Source organism: Pseudonaja textilis, chromosome 6, assembly GCF_049901715.1.
Source record: "Pseudonaja textilis isolate UNSWEBS1 chromosome 6, rPseTex1.2, whole genome shotgun sequence".
NCBI lineage: Eukaryota > Metazoa > Chordata > Lepidosauria > Squamata > Elapidae > Pseudonaja > Pseudonaja textilis.
In genome coordinates, this window is record NC_141995.1 from 5,962,710 (window position 1) to 5,982,918 (window position 20,209).

A 20,209-nucleotide genomic window follows, 5' to 3' on the forward strand; every position below is an offset into this window, starting at 1 on the left:
CCCGGAAGTTGCTGCTGGTCCAGATTTTAGAACAGGTTTTAGCACAGAGATGTGCAACCCTGGCAGTTTTAAAAACTGTGGACTTCAATTCTCAGAATTCACTCTGTCAAGGACCTTGGAGTACTCATATCAAACCATCTAAGCGCCAGAGCTCACTGTATCAGCATTGCCAAAAAGGCATTAAGAGTTATAAATCTAATCTTATGAAGCTTCTACACTCTGGAAATATTGAATTGTTAACTAGAGCATACAAAATCTTTGCTAGACCAATACTCGAATACAGCTCATCGGTCCGGAATCCGCACTATATATACGGACATAAATACCATTGAGAGTCCAGAAGTATTTCACAAGAAGCGTACTACACTCCTCTGCTCACAACAGAATACCCTATATCACCAGGCTTGAAATTTTGGGCTTGGACAACCTTGAACTACACCACCTACGGTTGGACTTAAGCGTAGTACACAAAATTATTTTGCTATAATGTCCTACCAGTCAATGACTACTTCAGCTTCAACCGCAACAATACAAGAGCAACGCAACAGATACAAACTCAATGTTAACCGCTCCAAACTTGATTGCAGAAAGTACGACTTCAGCCACAGAGCGGTCAATGCCTGGAATGCACTACCTGACTCTGTAGTTACATCCTCAAACCCCCACTCCTTTAACCTAAAACTATCCACTATTGACCTCACCCCATTCCTAAGAGGTCTGTAAGGGGTGTGTGCATAAGTGCACCCTCGTGCCTACCCTCCCTGTCCTATTGTCCCCATTTATTCGTACCTATTTCCTGTATTCTTAGTCATGTTTATACTCATACCTATTATCTTGTAAGCGACTGACAAATAAAATAAATGAAATAAATAAAAATAAAGCCTTGTTTTTTGTTGCCATGCTCACACACCTCTGCTTTAGCGCTTCTCATTACAAGTCTCCCTTCATTTTTGCCCCCACACACACACACACACCTAGCCTGCTCAAAGCCCCTTCTATGAAACAATGTCAGGTCTTCCCAGCGGCAGCAGCACTCAGCACCCCTCACCCAAGAGTCACATGGCCCCAACCTTGTTAGTCCATCTCCAGGCTTTGAAGACCCCGGGCTATTCCCTCAGGCGTTGGGGTTAGGAAGTTGGGTGAGCTCCGCTGGTTGGATTATGCATATGGTCTTGAACGTTATGGCTATCGTTAAACTGCCGTCATCTCAACAACCACTGGAACACAAAATGGGAGTGACCGGAACCTTTATACCAGTGGCCCCCAACCTTTCTCGAACCGGGGACCGGTTTCACGATTGTTTATTCTTCCACGGACCGGTACCTGAGTAACGTGAGACTCCACCGCCATCGGGACGGCTCTTTGTTCGAAGCCGCCGCCCCCCCTTCGACGAAACTAAGGCGCGAGCAACCAAACGCCGCTTTCCAACTGAAAAACCGGAAGCACTTTCCAACCCAAAACCCGGAAGCAACCGAAAACCCGGAAGCGCTGTCGAAACAAGATGGCGGCGCCCAAGCTTTGCGGCCTGGTAAAAAATGATCTACGGACCGGTACCGATCCAGGGACCGGTGGTTGGGGACCGCTGCTTTATACCCCCAGGCTGAAAGTTTGCCTCCCAGCAAAGATGGGAAAGAAAGAAAAACCCCGAAGACATCAAGGAAGCCCTCAGAACCTGTGGCTATCCCAAGTGGGCCTTCATCAAATCCAGAAAAAGAAAAGAGTCTTTCTTGTCCTCCATCGTAGACAAAGAAGAGAACAATAAATGAAACAACATTGTCATTCCATGCATATGTTGCAGGAATACCAGAAAAGCTCAGGAGGATTTTCAACCAACGCAACATATATGCTGTCAACTCATAAAATATTTCTATGGTCTTTTTAAAGTTGCCAACAGAAAGGAAGGAGGGAAAGGGGTTTTGAAAGAGTAGTGCGGCAGCTTAGAAATCAAAAGTGCATTCCATAAATAGTTTTTCAAAGATAGTAACTAGGTGACTGAAGTTTCTGCCATGCAAATATCAAACTGAACAGCATGATTGATGACTCTTGGCTATGGATGTGTCCCATTGGAGAATATGAATTACGATATACCTGTGGGGGTGGGAGAAAGCCAGCGTCAAGGGTGGCAGTGAATTATGTGTCCCAGAGTCGGCTACACCCAGGCAGTGCCAGACCTTATAACTCCCAATAAATCCTTTTGAAGTTTTTGAAGTTTGGCTCGAGACTCATAATTTAATTGGGAGGGTAACTGCTGGAATCCTGACATATGCACACTTTAAACCCAAGAATACACTAAGCCAGAAGCACTCCAAAGGATAAAACACCCAGACACAAACTGAGCAACATAGTACATGCAGTACAATGCAGTGAGACGTACGCAGATGTGTACGTTGGGGAAACAAAACAGCCACTTCACAAAAGCATGGCACAACACAGGAGGAGGAGAAACCTATCAGGACAAGAGTCAGGACAAGACTAAGGCCCCTCTTTGGAAGACAGCAAAGTCCACATTCTGGACAGAGAGGATCACTGGTTCGAAAGAAGGGTCCAAGAGGCCATCTAGGTCCAAACTGAACAGCCCTCTCTCAATCGAGAGGGAAGGATATGGCACACCCTATCTCCTGTCTACAACATAGTCCAAGAAGGCTCCACACCCATTTACACTCTGATTCGGGTGACTCTGAGGATATAGATAACCCCTGTGGCCTCGGTGACTCAACCTTTGGAGTTCCAATGAACAGAGGAGTGCAAAGAATATAAATCCTTCCGTTCTCCATCATTCTGTCAGAACTGAAGAAGCTTCTTTGATGAGAAGCAAAATGTTTCAATGAAAAAAAACTAAGAAAGTCCAGTTGTTCTTTGGAAAGTACTTTTGGAGCAGCCATGGCCTGGATGATGGAGACTCTCCCTAGACATATAAATCGCCATGTTCCCATCCCAGAAAAATGCCAAGCGTAGCTTATGCCTATTTATACATACATGAATAAAGAGGGTTTTGTTTTTTTCAAAACTGCATGGAAGGAAAGAAATTTACCTGCTTTCCAAGTGTGTCATGCCAAGTGGATCTCCTTGGGTGGTGATTCAGAAATTCCACCTGATCCTAACCCTGGCTTCCCCCAATGCACCAGCCTCTTTACTAAAACACCCTGTTTCCTTAGACTTGACTCAGGCTGCACTCACCCCACATGCTAAACCACAAAAATCCCACCCCAATGCAAATCCAACCACATCTTTGTGAATACAGCCCAGGTGTGAAAAGGTGACCTACAACATTGAGCCCTCTTTATACACCAAGAAACAGGAACTCAGCAGGAGGAGGCCAGGCAGCCATCCACCCATCCCAGAGGTGGCATTCAGCAGGTTCTGGCCAGTTCTGGAGAACCGGTAGTGGAAATTTGGAGTAGTTCAGAGAACCGGCCAATCCCACCTCTGACTGGCCCCGCCCCCATCTATTCTCCGCCTCCCGTTGAGGCCCAGCTGATCGGCTGGGTCTTCTTTGGTGGCCCTGCACAGGAGAACGGAGCTGGAAAGCAGGTTAGTGGGGTGGGGAGGGAAGGGGGATTTTGCAGTATATTCTTCCCCTGCCATGCCCACCAAGGCACACCGCAGCACACCCACCCAACCACGCCCACAGAACCAGTAGTAAAAAAATCTGAATCGCCCTTCTGAGCTTCTGGGTTCAGTTTCTCCTCCATCTGCAGGTCACCAACTTCAGGGGGATGTCCGATACATCCCGGACGAACCCTTCCACCGACCACCAGGTGGCAGCAAAGCCATGCGTTCTTCAAACACCCAGAGCTGCCTTTCTAGTCTCTAGTCCGGTGCCTGGCAAACTCCTAGAGGAGCCAAGCTCCCCCCATCCCTTCCAATGCAGGGTAGTCCTTGACTTACGACCACGACTCAGCCCAAAATTTTCCGTTGCGAAGCAAGTTATTTGTTCGGTGAGTTTTGCCACCTTATACGGCCTTTCTTGCCGGTGTTATTAAGTGAACCCCTCGCAGTTTTAAGTTAGTAAGATGGCTGTGACGTGAACCTGGCTTCCCACTGACCTTGTTCGTCCCAAGGTCGCCAAAGAGAATCGTGTGGCCGCAGGTCACTGCAGTCGTCATATATATGAATCAGTCGCCAAGTGTCTGAATTACAATCGTGGGACCATAGGGAGACTGCAACCGTTATATGTGTGAAAAACGGTCATAAGTCGTTTTTTTTCAGTGCCGTTGTAACTTTGGTCACTAAACGAATGTGTCGGGCTCAGAGTTCGCTATGGAGCCCGTCAGCTCCGAACACACTTCGCAGCAAGTCACCTGGCAGTGGAGAATATGACCTTAGCTGACGCTGGACCTGGATTGCTGCTTGTGTGCTAGCTGATTGTGTTGAAGGTTGCTTTAGAATGACTCAGCAGAGCTGGGAGCTGCAGGATGGATTCTGAAACAACTGCGGGCTGCAGGATGGATTCTGAAACAACTGCATGGCTGGAAATGGCTTTTTCATGTATTGATGTGGTGTATATTGTTAGAGGGGGTTGGGGCACATATATGTGGTAATTAAGCATTGCGTTAAGACATGGTGAAGGTGGCACCAGGTGGGGATCAGTTAGTGAGGGTCGGAATAGGGTAGGGATGTAGACATGTTATAGGGTTGATAACATTTAGAGATAATAGGTTAGGCGTGTCCAGAACTAGAACTGCGTATAGGCCTGGGTGTGGTGTGGTGTGGTGTGTCTCATAAAAATGGTAAATAAAAGGAAAGAGAGCAAACTCAAACCCAACGCTAGCCTTGCCTGGCTTTTAGCCATTCTTGCATGATTGGGGTATTTGTTGTTTGCTGAATAAACCATCATTGTCCTAAAGAGGAGCTGGAGTTTGGATTCATTTAAAGACAAATCTTCAATACTCAAGGACTGGCTGAGAGAATGGTTGCAAGTCAAGGACTAGCTGTGTATGCCAAGTTCGTAAAGTTGAGTTTAATAACGTTGTTGCTTGTCAGAAGGTCACCAAAGGAGATCCCCCGGCCCCCAGAACACCAGAACCACCGTCAATACATGTCAGTGGGCAAGCGTCCACATTTTCATCCCACGACGGCAGGGATGAAGCAAGGGTCATACGTGTGAAAAACAGCGTTACATCCCTTTTTCTCAGGGCCGCTGTCATTAAACAAGTGGGATGCCTGTATACATCCGGCCGGCCTGGATTTTGCCTCCAATCCTGGGGCAGTTCCCTCATCCACTGGACTCCTCGGCCTCACTTGGAAGAGACCTCCAGTGAAGGAGAGCCCAGCTGCACCTCCTGTCCGTTCTGGGGGGGGGGGCTTTTTTTCTCCAGGGGTAATGGCTGGCCTGCAATTGGCTTCCTCTCTCCAGTCTTCTGGACAAACTCCAGAGAATCCAACCAGTGGTGGGATTCAAAAATTTTTACTACTGGTTCTGTGGGCGTGGCTTGGTGGGCACGGCAGGGGAAGGATATACTGCAAAATCCCCCTCCCCACCCCACTAGCCTGCTTTCCAGCTCCGTTCTCCTGTGCAGGGCAACCAAAGGAGACCCAGCCGATCAGATGGGACTCAATGGGAGGCAGAGAAGAGATGGGGTTGGTGGGGCCAGTCAGAGGTGGCCTTGGCCGATTCTCTGAACTACTCAAAATTTCCACTACCGGTTCTCCAGAACTGGTCAGAACCTGCTGAATACCACCTCTTCCCCCCACCCCACTAACCTGCTTTCCAGCTCCGTTCTCCTGTGCAGGGCAACCAAAGGAGACCCAGCCGATCAGCTGGGACTTGGGAGGCAGGGAATAGATGGGATTGATGGGGCCAGTCAGAGGTGGGATTGGCTGGTTCTCCGAACTACTCCAAATTTCCGCTACTGGTTCTCCAGAACCGATCAGAACCGGGTGAACACCCCCTCCCCGTCTGAATCCAGCCTTCTCTTCTGCATGGCAGCCCTTCAGACGGCCGATGAAGCCACGGCCTCCAAGCGCTATAAATCCATAAAATCTTCCCGCCCTGCTCCTTATGATCTTGCTTGCTCCCTCCCAGTTTATTCCAGTTGGTCATAACTGTTCCTCATGCTGGGTGCCCAGAGCCTGCTGGTCTGACTGACACCGAGCGGAGAGAAGCACAGAGGCCTCCCTTCAGCTCCACACTGGGCTTCTGTTGCTGCCTCCTCACAGCTGTGCTTGTGTGTGTGTGTGTGTGTGTGTGTGTGTGTGTGTGTGTGTGTGTGTGTGTGTGTGTGTCTGCAGCTGCATCTCCTCTTCGGCTTCTCCTTCAACAAGGTATCTGAGACCCTCTTCCTGCTGCCCCCACCACAATCCTCTTCTAAAGGCCTTTCGGGGGCTTTTTTTTTAATCTACCCAAGTGCAGAACTCGGAACTCGTGGCCACAAAATTTCTTCCTGCTGGTTCCTGCCCGTTGTCTGAGTTTTATTTATTTGGTTCGTTAAATTTGGTTTGCCAAGATCATTCCAAAGTATTCAATGAGAAACGCTAAACCTAAAAGGTCACTAAATGGTACCAAAAAAATAATAATTTGAAAACTTCAATTAAAACAGAAGGTTTTTCCATCTGCTTGATGGCACACATTAATATATATATATATGGACAATATCACTCACGCATCACCACAAAATCTCCAGAACCATGAAACCCAGAAACTTGAAATTTGGCCCGTATTTTTCTCTTGGTTTCTAGATGCTCACTAAGAAAGGATTTTTCAAAAGGACCAACAGAGCATTAGTATTTCCTATATTATTATTATTAACACGCTCTGAGGCAGTCCTCGACTTAGAAGAGTGCATTTAGTGACCAAGTTACAACGGCACTGTAAAAAGTGACTTATGACCGCTTTTCACAGTTACAAACGTTGCAGGACCCCCAATTAAACACAATTCAGCAGGTTCAGAGGTATTTCTTGAGAAAAGTCATCCACTCTTCTACTCACAATAAAATTCCCTATGACTCCAGGCTGGAAATTTGGTGGCCTGAACAATCTGGAACTGTGCTGCCTGCCGTCCGATCTAAGCATGGTTCACAAAATTGTCTGCTGCAACATCTTGCCTGTCAACAACTTCTTCAGCTTCAATCACAATCACACACGGGCAAACAACCGATTCAAACGCAAGGTAAACCGCTCCAAGCTCGATTGCAGAAAATACAGCTTCAGCAACAGAGTGGTCAATGCCCGACTCCATGGTTACAGCCTCAAACCCTCACAGCTTCAACCTCAAACTGTCTACCGTGGACCTCACCCCATTCCCAAGAGGCCCTTAAAGTAAACGTGCATAAGTGCACCAGCGTGCCTACCGTCCCTGTCTTACTGTCCCCATTTATAGAATAGAATAGAATAGAATAGAATAGAATAGAATAGAATAGAATAGAATAGAATAGAATAGAAGAACGGAATATGGAATGGAATGGAATACAACGGAATAGAACAGAATATAGAATAGAACAGAACAGAATAGAATTCTTTTTATTGGCCAAGTGTGGCTGGACACACGAGGAATTTGTCTTGGTGCAAATGCTCTCAGTGTACATAAAAGGTACATTTGTCAAGAGTCAAGAATCATCAGGTGAAACACTTAATAATACTCATAGGGTTCAATAAGCAATCAAATCGTACTAGGAAACAGTCAATATAAATCGTAAGCAACAAAGTTATAGTCATACAGTCACAAGTGGGAGGGGATGGGTGATAAGGAGCGATGAGAACATTAACAGTAACAGTAATGCAGATTTTGTAAATAGTTTGACAGTGTTGAGGGAATTATTTGTTTGGCAGAGTGATGGCGTTCAGGGTGTCCTTGTGTCCAGTTGTGTTCTGGTGGGCAGGGCTCCATTATCTGTATTTACTCTATTTACTCCCTTTGTTCATGTTTATGTTCGTACCTACACTTACTATCTTGTACATGTTTGGCAAAGCAAATAAAATAAACATAAATAAAATGGTCACGTGATCAAAATTGGGATGCTTGGCAACCAATTCATATTTATGACGATTGCAGCGAAGGTTACACGATCCCCTCTTGCGACTTCCTGACAAGCACGCTCAGTGGGGAAGCCAGATTCACTTAACAACGGCGTTACTGCTTTTAGCAGCTGCGGTGATGCACTTAGCTGTGGCACGAAAGGTCATAAAATGGGGCAAAACTCACTTTAATGTCTCACTTAGCAAAAAAAAAATTGGGCTCAGTTGTGGTCGTAATTCAAGGAGGACCACTTATAATTCTTTGTATTTCTTCCCTCCCTATTTTCCTTCATGTGACACCTGAATGCGTTTTCTCAGAAAGTGAGCCATCACTCTTTAGAAGTGGTTTTAAGTGGCTCTTTGGTCTCATCCAATTTCAGGGCACTTCACGGTTGTTGTTGTGGTTCAGGACAGAAATGGGTTGTTGGCAGCGATCAAGAGGCAGCACTTTGCTTGTGCTTGAAAGGCGATTTGATGGGCAACGAGGGGGCGTCCGCTGCCTCAGGTACGCAGTTAAGATCAAGGTACAATGATGAACATTAGATAGATAGATAGATAGATAGATAGATAGATAGATAGATAGATAGATAGATAGATAGATAGACAGATAGAGAGAGAGAGAGAGAGAGAGAGAGAGAGATGATAGATAGATAGATATAGATGATAGATAGACAGAGAGAGAGAGAGAGAGAGATGATAGATAGATAGATAGATAGATAGATAGATAGATAGATAGATGATAGATATATAGATAGATAGATAGATAGATAGATAGATAGATAGATAGATAGATAGATAGATAGATAGATAGATAGAGAGAGAGAGATCTAGATCTTTGGTTATTCGGATTTTCTCCCGCGTAAGATTGGAAGTATCTAGGCAACGTTTCGATGGAGTCTCATTCATCATCTTCAGGCTTGTGTCTTCAGCTCTGTGCTTCTCAGAGTGAAGAAGCCTGCACTCAGAAACAAAAAAATCTCCACACCACAAGCCAGGCAAACACCTGGGCACAGACAGATCCCCCCTGATACCTCCAGCTCAAACACACCCCAACCAGGCACCCAGGTGAAACCTAGCTTCCTAACTAATGATAGCCGTCCATTTACCCGGAGCCAAGCTGCACTAAAGGCCTCCAATAAAGTAACACAATGTTGCCAGCCAATCAAGATACAAAAAGAGCCAAAAAACAGACAGAAGATATTAGAAACACCAATCAAGCAGAACACAGCAAACTCCAAGACCAATAAACACAGACCAAGACTCCCAACCAATCAGGGTGAAGAAAAAAACATTCTGGCACGGCAATAGGCTGCCCCAAATTTAAATCTGAAACCACTGTAAAAGTCTGACTCATAGACGAACACAATACAGAAGCCTGATGATGGCAGATGAGATTCTGCCAAAACGTTGCTACAACTTTAAAAGCACAACTACAATGACGTGGGAAAATACCCGAACAAAGCTGAATGCCATACATACATACATACATACATATATTGTTGTGGTTCGTGGGCAGCAGGTGTGGATGGCTGAGGTCTCGGAGCGAGGACTCAGATGAGGGGCCTGCGTGTGATGTAGGGATGGGGCCAGGACTATCAGAGAGTGGGGTGCTGCCTTCGGAGATTTTTGGAGGCTGGCAGCAGGGAGGAAGAGGACCCCGAAGAGCCTATGCCCAATGTGCATATGCGCAGGGCTGCTTGTAGGAAAGAGCAGCTGCAGCAGCACGGGCGACTCGCGAGTAAGGCTGCAAGGTAATGGCCCCTTCCTTAAGAGATAAAAGCCAGCTGAGAAACTGGCGTTCTTTGCAGGAAGCAAAGTTTTTTGCAGTCAAGCCTGGTGGACCTTCGGAGTATTTTGGTTGGTGTTTGGAGACTCTTTGCGTTTGAAATATTTCTTATTGACTTTATCTGGTGTTCTTGGCAGCCTTGCACCACCTTGGCAAGGCTTGTTGTTATCAGAGACAATTAGTTTGAAACAGCCTTTTAACCTTGGAGGAACGGAATTCGTAAAGAACCATTAAAAGGTTTTGCTGTTCCCTCCGTTTGGTGTTTGTTTCCTTGGAACAAGGTTTGGGTCAGAACATATATATTTAGAAGGGAAATGCTTCCAGCTGGCCTTCTTCTTGTGCAGTAAGGCACCGGAGAGGGGGAAGAAGGGAAGTGCAGGCCTCCAGGCCAGGAGAGATACAGGATGCCTAAAAATAGGGAGTCCTAATCTTCTCCAAACAGCCAAGGAGGAACTCCTTCCCCACTGACTCAGCCGCTTCTTCTCCTGTCCTCCCGTTGTTCCATCAAAGGTGGAACTTTCCAGAAAGATGCTGCCTTTGGGAATGGGAGCCTGGGTGAGCAAAGTGACCTGGAGCACTGGGCCCTGTCCAACAAGATGGAGCTCAGTTGGGACAAGGCTGAGGTCCTGCACTTAGGCCAGATTAAAAACAGATCCATGTGCAGAGGATAGAACAGAGACCTAACTTTCCTGATGGACCATTACTTTGGGATGAAGTAGCAGGGGACTGGGGACGCGGTGGCTCAGTGGCTAAGATGCTGAGCTTGTCGATCAGAAAGGTCGGCGGTTCGGCGGTTCGAATCCCTAGCGCCGCATAACGGAGTGAGCTCCCGTTCCTTGTCCCAACTTCTGCCAACCTAGCAGTTCGAAAGCACGTAAAAAATGCAGGTAGAAAAAATAGGGGCCATTTTGGTGGGAAGGGAACAGCATTCTATGTGCCTTCGGCATTTAGTCATGCCGGCCACATGACCACGGAGACGTCTTCTGACAACGCTGGCTCTTCAGCTTTGTAATGGAGATCCGCCCCCTAGAGCCAGAAGCGTCTAGCACATATGTGCCTCTCGCACATATGTGCCTTCTCACACATATGTGTCTAGCACATATGTGCCTTCCCTTAGCAGTGGACTGCAAGCGGCCCAAAATACTGATGGAGTCCCGGGCTACGTCAAGAAAGGGACGGCCTCAAGATTAAGGGAAGTGATGGTACCGCTCTATGCCACACCAGTGAGGCAACATTGACAACCCTGTATCCACTTCTGGTCGCCACTATTCAGAAATGATGCTGAGGCTCTCAAGAAAGAGTGTAGAGAAGAGCGACAAAGGTGATCAGGGGCCTGAAAGCTGAGTTTCTGAGAAGAACAGCTAAAGGAACTAAGTTGCACAAGGAAGAGAAGGCCAAGGGGAGATCCCAGAACAGTCTGCCCATCCTGGAAGCGGGGAGGGCATCCATTTATTCTCCAAAACCACCCGAGGGTAGGACAAGAAGCAAGAAGCAATGGGTGGAAACTCCAGTCTGGAAGTAAGGAGGAATTTCTTGACAGTGAGAACATCTGAACAGCCTCCCTCCTGAAGTTGTGGGGAAAGCTGGAGCTTTTCAAGGAAAGATTGGACAACGATTTGTCGGGGTGAGCATGAAGGCTTCTGGCTTGGGGAGGAGGTTGGACTAGAAGACCTCCAAGGTATCTCCTGACCCTATGGTTCTAGGAAACTGTCTGGTTACAATCATCTGCACGCTTCATCTTATTATTTTCTGATTTCCATTTTCCTCCCTTTGGTTACCTTTGGAACAAATACTTATGGGAAAAACACAGGAGGGACAGCTGGAAAGAATGAACTCTGCTTGCTAAGAAGAAGAGAAAGAAAAGATGTGTTAGCTGAACCATCGCAAACTGTGGAACTACCAGCCCAGCCAAGAGGTTTCTGGATTTCTGAAAGAAATTTGCTGTCCCATTTTCTCTTTGGTTTCCTACTGGAATAACTAACCTACTTCCGCTTTGTTCGTTCAGCTTCTTCACTTTTCACATCTGGTGTTGCTTTCATTCTCAATTCTTCTTTCAAAATGTAACAGTTTTAAGCCAATCCCAAAGATCGGACTTTGGGGCTCCAAGGCAGGTCAGGCTTGGTGGAGATATCTGGCCATCTACGAAGTCCACCAGGGTCCGAGAGTTGGACACGGCCCTTGAGGGAATCTATGAAAATGAATGGCCTTTGAGTAATGAAATATTCGGTACAAGCAAGGCGGAAGCTTGGTGGCTAAACACTATAAAAGGGGCTACAATGGAAATAAAGCGATTAACAGAAAATGTAATTTGGGCAAATAACTCCCCATGGAGCAATGAGTAAGAACGAGTGATGTCCCAATGACAGATTTCTGCACTTTGGTTTTTTAGTTTTAGTTTAGTTTACTTTATTGTCATTGCACCTCGTACAATGAAATCAAACACCATCTTCAGTGCATACCATGACCCTGACCATGAAAATAAACACAAACATCCTTCACCCTCCACACATTGAACCAGAAACCTCCGACACCACACCAACACTGCACTATACAGCAGAATTCAAAAGAGCTCCTGCCCTGGGATAGAAGCTGTTTTTCAGCCTATTTGTCCTTGTTTTTATTATCCTGTACCGTCTGCCAGATGATAACAGTTCAAAACAAGGATTCCCAGGATGAGATGGATCTTTGAGGATGTTTTGAACTTTCTTAAGGCAGCGGGAGCTATAAAGCTCTTCCAAAGAGGGGAGAGGGCAACCCATGATCCTCTGGGCAATGACATTAACCCCTATGGAGCGCTTTCCTATCTGCCCCTGTGCAATTGGCAAACCATACAGAAGTGCAGCAAGTTAAGATACTCTTTATGGTGCAGCGGTAGAAGGTCATTAGCAGTTTTTCAAACCATCAACCGACATAACATAACATTGCATAACATTCCTTATTTTTTAAAAAAATAGGGTTGGGTATACATGAAGGCTCAGCAAGTCAATGCACAAAGTGATCCAATTAACTGGATTAAGTTTCATACAGGCTCCGATACTGCACAGAAATCCAATCACCACTTGAGTTATCTGGAAACAGGCACAGACAACAACTTCCTTTTATGGCTGCGCGTGTTTGACTCTGTCAGCTTAAATCTGACATTCATAAAATCCGAATAGGGAAAAGCAAGTATCATAAAAGGTATTATTTCAAGATTGCTAAATTTGCTTAGAGGTATTCCAACCCTAACAATTTTATTTCGGGGAGACTAATATTGAGACCGGTTTAGGTTAAAGCTAAACGCCTAACTACCTACATTGCACCTATCATCTGATGGGGAGGGAGAGCTTAACTTTTGCGTCCTTTTTTAGCTTTACCAACAGATATATTACTCTGACTTTGTAAGTTCAAGAGGCTGGGTGAGCAGGAAGGGATGGAACCAAGGCAAATGCCCTCCACTTTCAAATCATGCGCCAGCTGCTCCCAGAAAATGACTAGGCCCTCAGCGCCCCTGCCATAAGTCAAGCCAGACCCCACCATGGAGGCCAAGAACTGCTGTGCTTCCCCCAGGGTCACCCCTCCCCAGAACGAGGACCAAGATGTCCCAATCCTCTGACCCAGGTGAGATCCAAAAGCAGGCAGGCAGTGGCTCGAGAGCAACAGCCCTAACGCGCTCCCACGCGCCACCTTCCATGCACAAATCCCCCCCCCGAGGACCGGAGAGGGCAGCCGATCTGTTTCTGATAGGATAATCATCAAAATCCCCTTCTCCGGCCATGGAGCCACGGATGTTGATATGCCTGGAACCCGAGACAGCAGATCTTAGGCGGGGATCCTCCCTCCTTCTCACCCACCCAGCTTTACCCAAGCTTCGAAAAATGCACGCAGGCACTCAGGCACAACAGGATCTCATTTCTGATCTGTCATTCACCAACTGCACTGCTCTAGATCGGAGGTCTCCGAACTTGGCAACTTCGGGACTTGTGGACTTCCATCTCCCAGAATTCAGGGCTGGCTGAGGAATTCTGGCAGTGGAAGTCCACAAGTCTTGAAGTTGCCAAGTTTGGGGAGCCCTGGTCTGGACGCTGGGGGGAGAGAATGAGGGACAGTATGACCATTTCCCAACCCTTTTCTCCCTTACAGCACTTCCATCCTGCCCTTCTCTGCCTCTGGCTGGGCTGATCCAGCCTCTCTGGCCTCCAGGACCCTCCGCTTCTCCAGGCCGAGCCAGGGGCTCCCTCTTCCCCAACAAGTACCCCCAGTCAGGCTTCCTTTGCCTCCTCACAACCTGGAGCTCCCGGCCTCTTTCCTGATCCTGTTTCCCTACTAATCCTCAGTTAAGGAACCATTAATTGAACCAACCTCATAAAGAGCTATCTGAAAAGGCTTTCGCATTTTTAGAAAGAAATGAGAAAACACGATGAATTTAAGAAGCGAAAGGGAAGGTAGTTAAGTACGCTTTTAAAATCTCTCAGGTTGGTACTTTGAAGATCATCTAGTCCAACCCCCACCCCACCGCCCAGTGCAGGATCCCATTAGTCCAGCTCCCCAACAGACAACCAGCCTGCCTCTGCATCACAGAATTCCGATTCTGTGATCACTGATTCTGCACCACAGAATCAGCTCTGACCACTAGAAATAACCACCCACTAAAATCTACTTCCCCGTCACTGGAATCCTTTGTCCTTCCGCCTGCCTCTTAGTCAGCCCTGCCTTGTCATCTCCCTGGCAGCCCTTCCAAGTCCTGCGAAATGGTTTCCCTTCTCCCTGCTAAAGGCACCAAACGCCCACAACCCGGGGGAATCCCTTCCAGCCTCCTCTTCATCTGGATTCCTCCGACATCTCCCAGTTTGTGGGCCCCTTTCCTGGAAATGCAGCTACTGCAGAACTAGGTGCAAGAGGCAGCTGCGTGCAAAGGGCCCGCCTTCTTCCCAACAACTGCCTAGGTCCGTGATGGCGAACCTACGGCACACCTGCTGGAAGTGGCAGGCAGAGCCCTCTCTCCGGGCACGCCTATTGCTCTTCTAGGTTCCAACAAACGCATGCATGCTGGCCAGCTAGTCTTTGCACATGCAAGAGCGTCAGAAACCGGAAGGGCAGCTGGCTGGTTTCAGGCCAGCGCATGCACGCCAGCCAACTTGTCCTCGCGCACACATGCATGCCAGAAACCGGAAGACCAGGTGTCCAGTGCGCATGCACGTGCCGGAAACCAGAAGCTCAATAGCGGTAACTGTGAGAGGGATCTTGGAGTCTTAGCGGACAACTGGCCAAATGTGAGCCAGCCGTGTGCAGCAGCAGCCAAACAAGCCAATGCAATCCTAAATTGCATTAACAGAGGGATACAATCCAGATCAAGGGAGGTACTAATACTACTCTATAAAACTTTAGTAAGGCCACACCTAGAGCACTGCATCCAGTTTTGGTCACCAAACTATAAAAAAGATGTTGAGACTCTAGAAAAAGTGCAGAGAAGAGCAACCAGGAGGATTAGGGGACTGGAGATTAAAACATATGAAAAATGGTTATAGGAACTGGGCATAGCTAGTCTAGGGAAGAGAAGGACCGGGGGAGACAGGATAACAATCTTCCAGTATTTGAGGGGCTGCCACAGAGAGGAGGAAGGGGGTCAAGCTATTTTCCAAAGCACCCGAAGGCCAGACCAGGATTAAGGGATGGAAACTGAACAAGGAGAGATTCAACCTGGAAATAAGGAAAAACTTTCTGACAGTGACAACAATCCACTGATGGAACAGAAGTTGCCTTCGAAAGTTGTGGGAGCTTCATCATTGGAAGCTTTCAAGAAGAGATTGGACTCCCATCTATCAGAAATGGTGTAGGGTCTCCTGCTTGGGCAGGGGGTTGGACTGGATGACCTACAAGGTCCCTTCCGACTCTGATTATCTGTTATCTGCTTAGCTTCCTGGCACGCACATGCGCACTGAGAATCTTCTCTTCCGATTTCCGGCATTCTCCTGCCCGCCCACACTCCCATTTCGGCACTGACCTAGGCGGATCTTCCCACTTTTGGTGCCTCAGGCTCAACAACCGCCTTTCTTTCGGCTGCCCAATGACAGTGGGGGACTTCAAGTAGCAACTACCTGGCAAGAATAAAACGCATACAACTGGTTGTCCTGGAAGGTGAAGTGACAGAACGGTTCTTGGCTAATAGAAGGAGTTCTCGACTTACAACCATTTGTTTAGTGACCATTCAGTGTTACAACAGCACTGATAAAAGTGACCTTACAACCATCGCCGCCTCCCCGTGGTCACCTGATCAGGTGCTCGGCCATCGGCCTTTATTTCGTCCTGGGCTCCCATGAATGCTACTCACGTCCTTCCCAGCAGCTTCCCATACACAAAGTCAACGGGGGAAGCTTAGCTGCAGTGAATCGCTTAACAACCATGGCAAAAAACGGTCGTAAAACCGGGCACCATTTACTTAACAAATTGGAAATTCTGGTCCCCGTTGTGGCTGCAAGCCAAGGCCGGCCTGTAACTTGTGTAAAGTTTATTGATACAAACACGATATGAATGAAGATTTCATCCTCTTTAGACAAAGTACAGGGACAGGCAAAGCTTAATAAAAGCATGCATTCTCTGGTCGACCTAGACAAGTTCCTGGTGCAAAATTCCTGATCAGCCTATATCAGAGGCGTCCAGCTTTGGCAAGTTTAAGACTTGTGGGCTTCAACTCCCAGAATTCCTGAGCTAACATGACTGGAGGAAGAATTCTGGGAGTGGAAGTCCACAAGTCTTAAAGCTGTCAAGTTGGAAGACCCCTGAATTAGAAGCATGGAGTGAAGCAGCTCTGCCAGCACGGGGTTCAAGTAATAAATGCTGGCCAGAATGAAAAGAGTTTGCAAAAAAAAAAAAAAGAAATACGCATGAAGCCTTGCCTTATACCGGGGAGACCCCTGATCCAGAGCCCTGAAGGGGGCACCAAGGGGAGCGGGAGTTGTTGGCTTTTTCACAAGTTCTTATATTTGGCACTGGGCCACTAGGGGGCCCTATAGAACCAGTGTAATCCTGTATTGGGGCTCTTCAGGTACAGCCTGCCTCAATTTAAGACAGGGGTCTGCAACCTTGGCAACTTTAAGACTTGTGGACTTCAACTCCCAGAGTTCCTCAGCCAGAAGCTGGCTGAGGAACTCTGGGAGTTGAAGTCCACAAGTCTTAAAGTTGCCAAGGTTGCAGACCCCCGATTTAAGAGACCTTATCTGTAGGTTGCCCCTTTTGTAGGGATTTGGATTCTCCGGCCCATTCGGGCCTGGTCCATTCACATGCTGCACAGCATAGGAATCTTTCAGAAATCTTCCAGATCTAAAAGGGACCACCCTGATTACAGGCAGCCTCCAGGTAAAGAATGCCCCATTTTATGGACAACTCAGACTTATGCACAGGCTGCATCTTGCTATACTAATGAGTGATGGCATTCCTTTTTCCTCGAACCGACAAACTGCTAAAGACTGTACACTGTTTCCTTAAACCATCAAAGCAGCGCCTTTTTAATCTACAGCCTGTCCCAAAGGTGCTTTTTCAAGAGGCAACCGGACTTTTTTTTTTCTTTTTTTTCCTTTGAAGATGTTTCGCTCCCCATCCAAGAAGCTTCTTCAGTTCTGACCGGAGGGTGGGGAATAGAGTGAAAGGTCTTCAAAAAAAATTCAGAAAGTCCAGCTGCCGCTTGGAAAAGCAGCTTTGGGACATCTGGGTGACGGAGAATCTCCACTGACATCGAAAATACAGGCTGTTTTCATCTGTTCGTGAAAAGAAGGAGAATGCTGTCTGCCATTTTTAGTAACATGCAGGTCAGTGGTGGTATTCTACCGGTTCAGCCCCGTTCTGCCGAGCCGGTAACGCCGATGAGCAGCTGAGACCAAACCGGTTCTCTCCACCGTTCTGTTGTTTGGCCCACCTGCCCCTCCAGGGCTCCCATATTAACCGTTATTCCTTGCTTTGGAAGCGCAGCTGCTTTGCGCAGCACCAGCAGATCGCTGCGTGGCAGCTGCTGAAGCAACAGGGGGAGTGCAGGATTGTAGGTGGCCAGTCGGAAAGCCTCTGCGCCTGCGCAAAATGTGCATTTGGGTGTGCGTGCACGCGCAAAGTGTGTGCGCACACGCAAAGCACGCCCGCCAAGGCACGCCCACCAAACCGGTGGTAAAAATGTTTGAAATGCACCACTGATGCAGGTGATCCATAAGTACGAATTCCGCCTGGCATACCAATCTGAGTTAAGGACGTTAAGAACGGCCCTCTTTCTTAACTTGGGGGCTGCCTGTAATCCACCAGAGGTAGAAGATCAGAGGGTGCATAAGAAAGCATAGGAAGGTCCGGTTATGTCACCGCATTTCCTTCCAAGCAGGAAATCTAATTCTGAATGAAGCAGGAGATGTAAGTGGACACCCTTCTCTTTCAATACATTCCCTCAGTCTGCTGTGCCCAGTAGATGCAGGCATGTACCTAAAACGAAATGCCATTTTCCCATCCAGAAACACAGTACTGCCTGAGTGAATTCAGACCGCGTTTTTCTTCCCTTTGCACAAAAGCAAAAAAAGAAACACACACACATCACTGTTGGCCAGAAGGAACATTACACTGTTTAAAGGCGTGGAAAGGGAGAAGAAGAAGAAAAAAAATGCTCATCGCTGCCAGGAAGCGCTCACTGAGGGACGTTTACGCGAAGCAGAAAAGCGCCCAATGAGCCACGCAAAAGGATAAAATTAAAGTTATGATTCATAAACCGTAGGCCAGGAGGATTCTTTCCTTCTTGCAGACTGAGCGGAGCGCAGCGGAGGGGACCTTATGTTTAAGACCCGAGGGAAAAGCATGCACTGACAGGTTGTCCGGATGAAGCCCTGCCCCGCTCTCTGAAAGGTAAACCCAGACGCCTTTCCAAACCCCGAGGTCCATCAGCCCGAGAGCCGGGAAGGGGTGCCAACCCTGATTCCAGAGAAGATGCCCCGGCCAATGTCCCTCTCATGGGCCGTGCCACAAAAGCGGAAGTGGGGTTCTCTCTCTGTGGCTCCTGCGCTGGCCCCCAGCCCTCCTGCTCTCCATAACAGCCTCCCTTATGAACTGACCCACCCCCACCCAGCAACTGTCAGGGCTCCCCAAAACAGGAGCTGCGGCTGCTCTTCCCCATCCTTTGATGGCCAAGGGAGGGGGGAGGGCAGCATGGAAAAGGAGGAGGAGGAGGAGGAGGAATCAGCATAGAGCTGGAAGGGGCCTCGGAGGTCTTCTAGTCCAACCCCCCCCCCCACCCCTTACTCAAGCAGGATGACCATCCTCAAGAGGCCCCTGATGAGAACAGAGTCCATAAAGCAGAAGACACGGGAAAGGGGCGGGGAGAGGGGTCGCCCACCCGGGCCAAAGGAGGCAGCAGGAACCACGCGGGCAGGGAGGCTCCCCCAGGCCTGACCCGGTCAAAAAAGTCAATATGGCAGCCTGGGGAGCGGGAGGGGGAAGGGAAGCCAGCGCCCAGGAGAAGAGCCGGTCCGGGTTCTCCCAGCCAGGGGCTTCTCCTCCCGCGCCCACATCCCTCGGGCCGGGAGAGAGACGGAAGTCGCTGTCCGGAGCCTTTTGCCCGGCTTTGCCCGAGGACCTGCGGAGGAAGGCTGGGGAGGGGGGCTGCGGGGGAGAGAAGCGGCTCCCGAGGCGGGGAGTTCCGCAGGGGCGGCACCTCAGCGTGGGCCCAAGGCAGGCCGTGTCGGTGCTGTCGACCTCGCGCAGGATCCGCTCGTGCTCGGCCGCCGTCTCCGGACTCTCCGGCTCAGCCATGGCGGGCCGCGCCCAGCTCCTCGCCGTCGCAATGGCAACGCCGCCCGGCCACGCCCACGGCGCGCCACGCCCCTCGCCGAACGCCGCCCCACCCGCACGCACGCACGCACGCGCTCCCTCCTCCCCCGGAAACGCGTCCCGGTGCCCGGCCGTTCCGCCGAGCGTACGTTCCGCCCCGGGAAGGGAGCAATCTTCTGCTCTGAGGCCGGAGTGCATGACCTCTTAAAACCCTCTCTAGCCCCATCCTCGAATCCTCCCGCCCTTTCTTCATGGAAGGGTCCCAAGAGGTCATCCAGTCCGCCCCCTGCCACATCTCTGTCCTACTTCCCACTTCCTTCCTTCCTTCTAACCCAAGGCTTTCTCGGACTTCAGGGCTGCCCAACCTTGGCAACTTGGACACTGTGAACTTCAGTTCCCAGAATTCCCCAGCCAGCAGGGGAACATGGGAGTTGAAGTCCAGTAGTCTTAAAGCTGCCAAGGTTGGAGAGGCCCATCCAGCTGGATATTTTTTTCCTCTGTGAAAATTGTGGCTTTCTTCCTATCCCATAGCTTCTCAAGTGTAAATTTAAGTTCCGAGTAGATCTACTCCTCTTATATTCGTCTCTCGGCAGGGCAGAAGTGGGCCCTTCAGCAAAAGAGATGGGAGAGGCCTGGTGTGCTGGTTAGACAGCATATACAGTAGTTAGTTTGGGAATGAGAGCTGTCCCCTTAAGGGA

General features: G+C 48.6%; 1 protein-coding gene across 1 annotated transcript in view; it reads right to left on the reverse strand.

The window, feature by feature from the left end:
* Positions 1-19,566, reverse strand: part of EXOC6B (exocyst complex component 6B) — a 217,016-nt gene extending 197,450 nt beyond the window's left edge. The window contains exon 1 of the mRNA XM_087935729.1: positions 19,396-19,566. Within this exon, the coding sequence (XP_087791855.1) occupies positions 19,396-19,493 (98 nt within the window). The 5' untranslated portion in view covers positions 19,494-19,566. The remainder of the gene's footprint in view (positions 1-19,395) is intronic.
* Between the last annotated feature and the right edge of the window lie 643 nt (positions 19,567-20,209).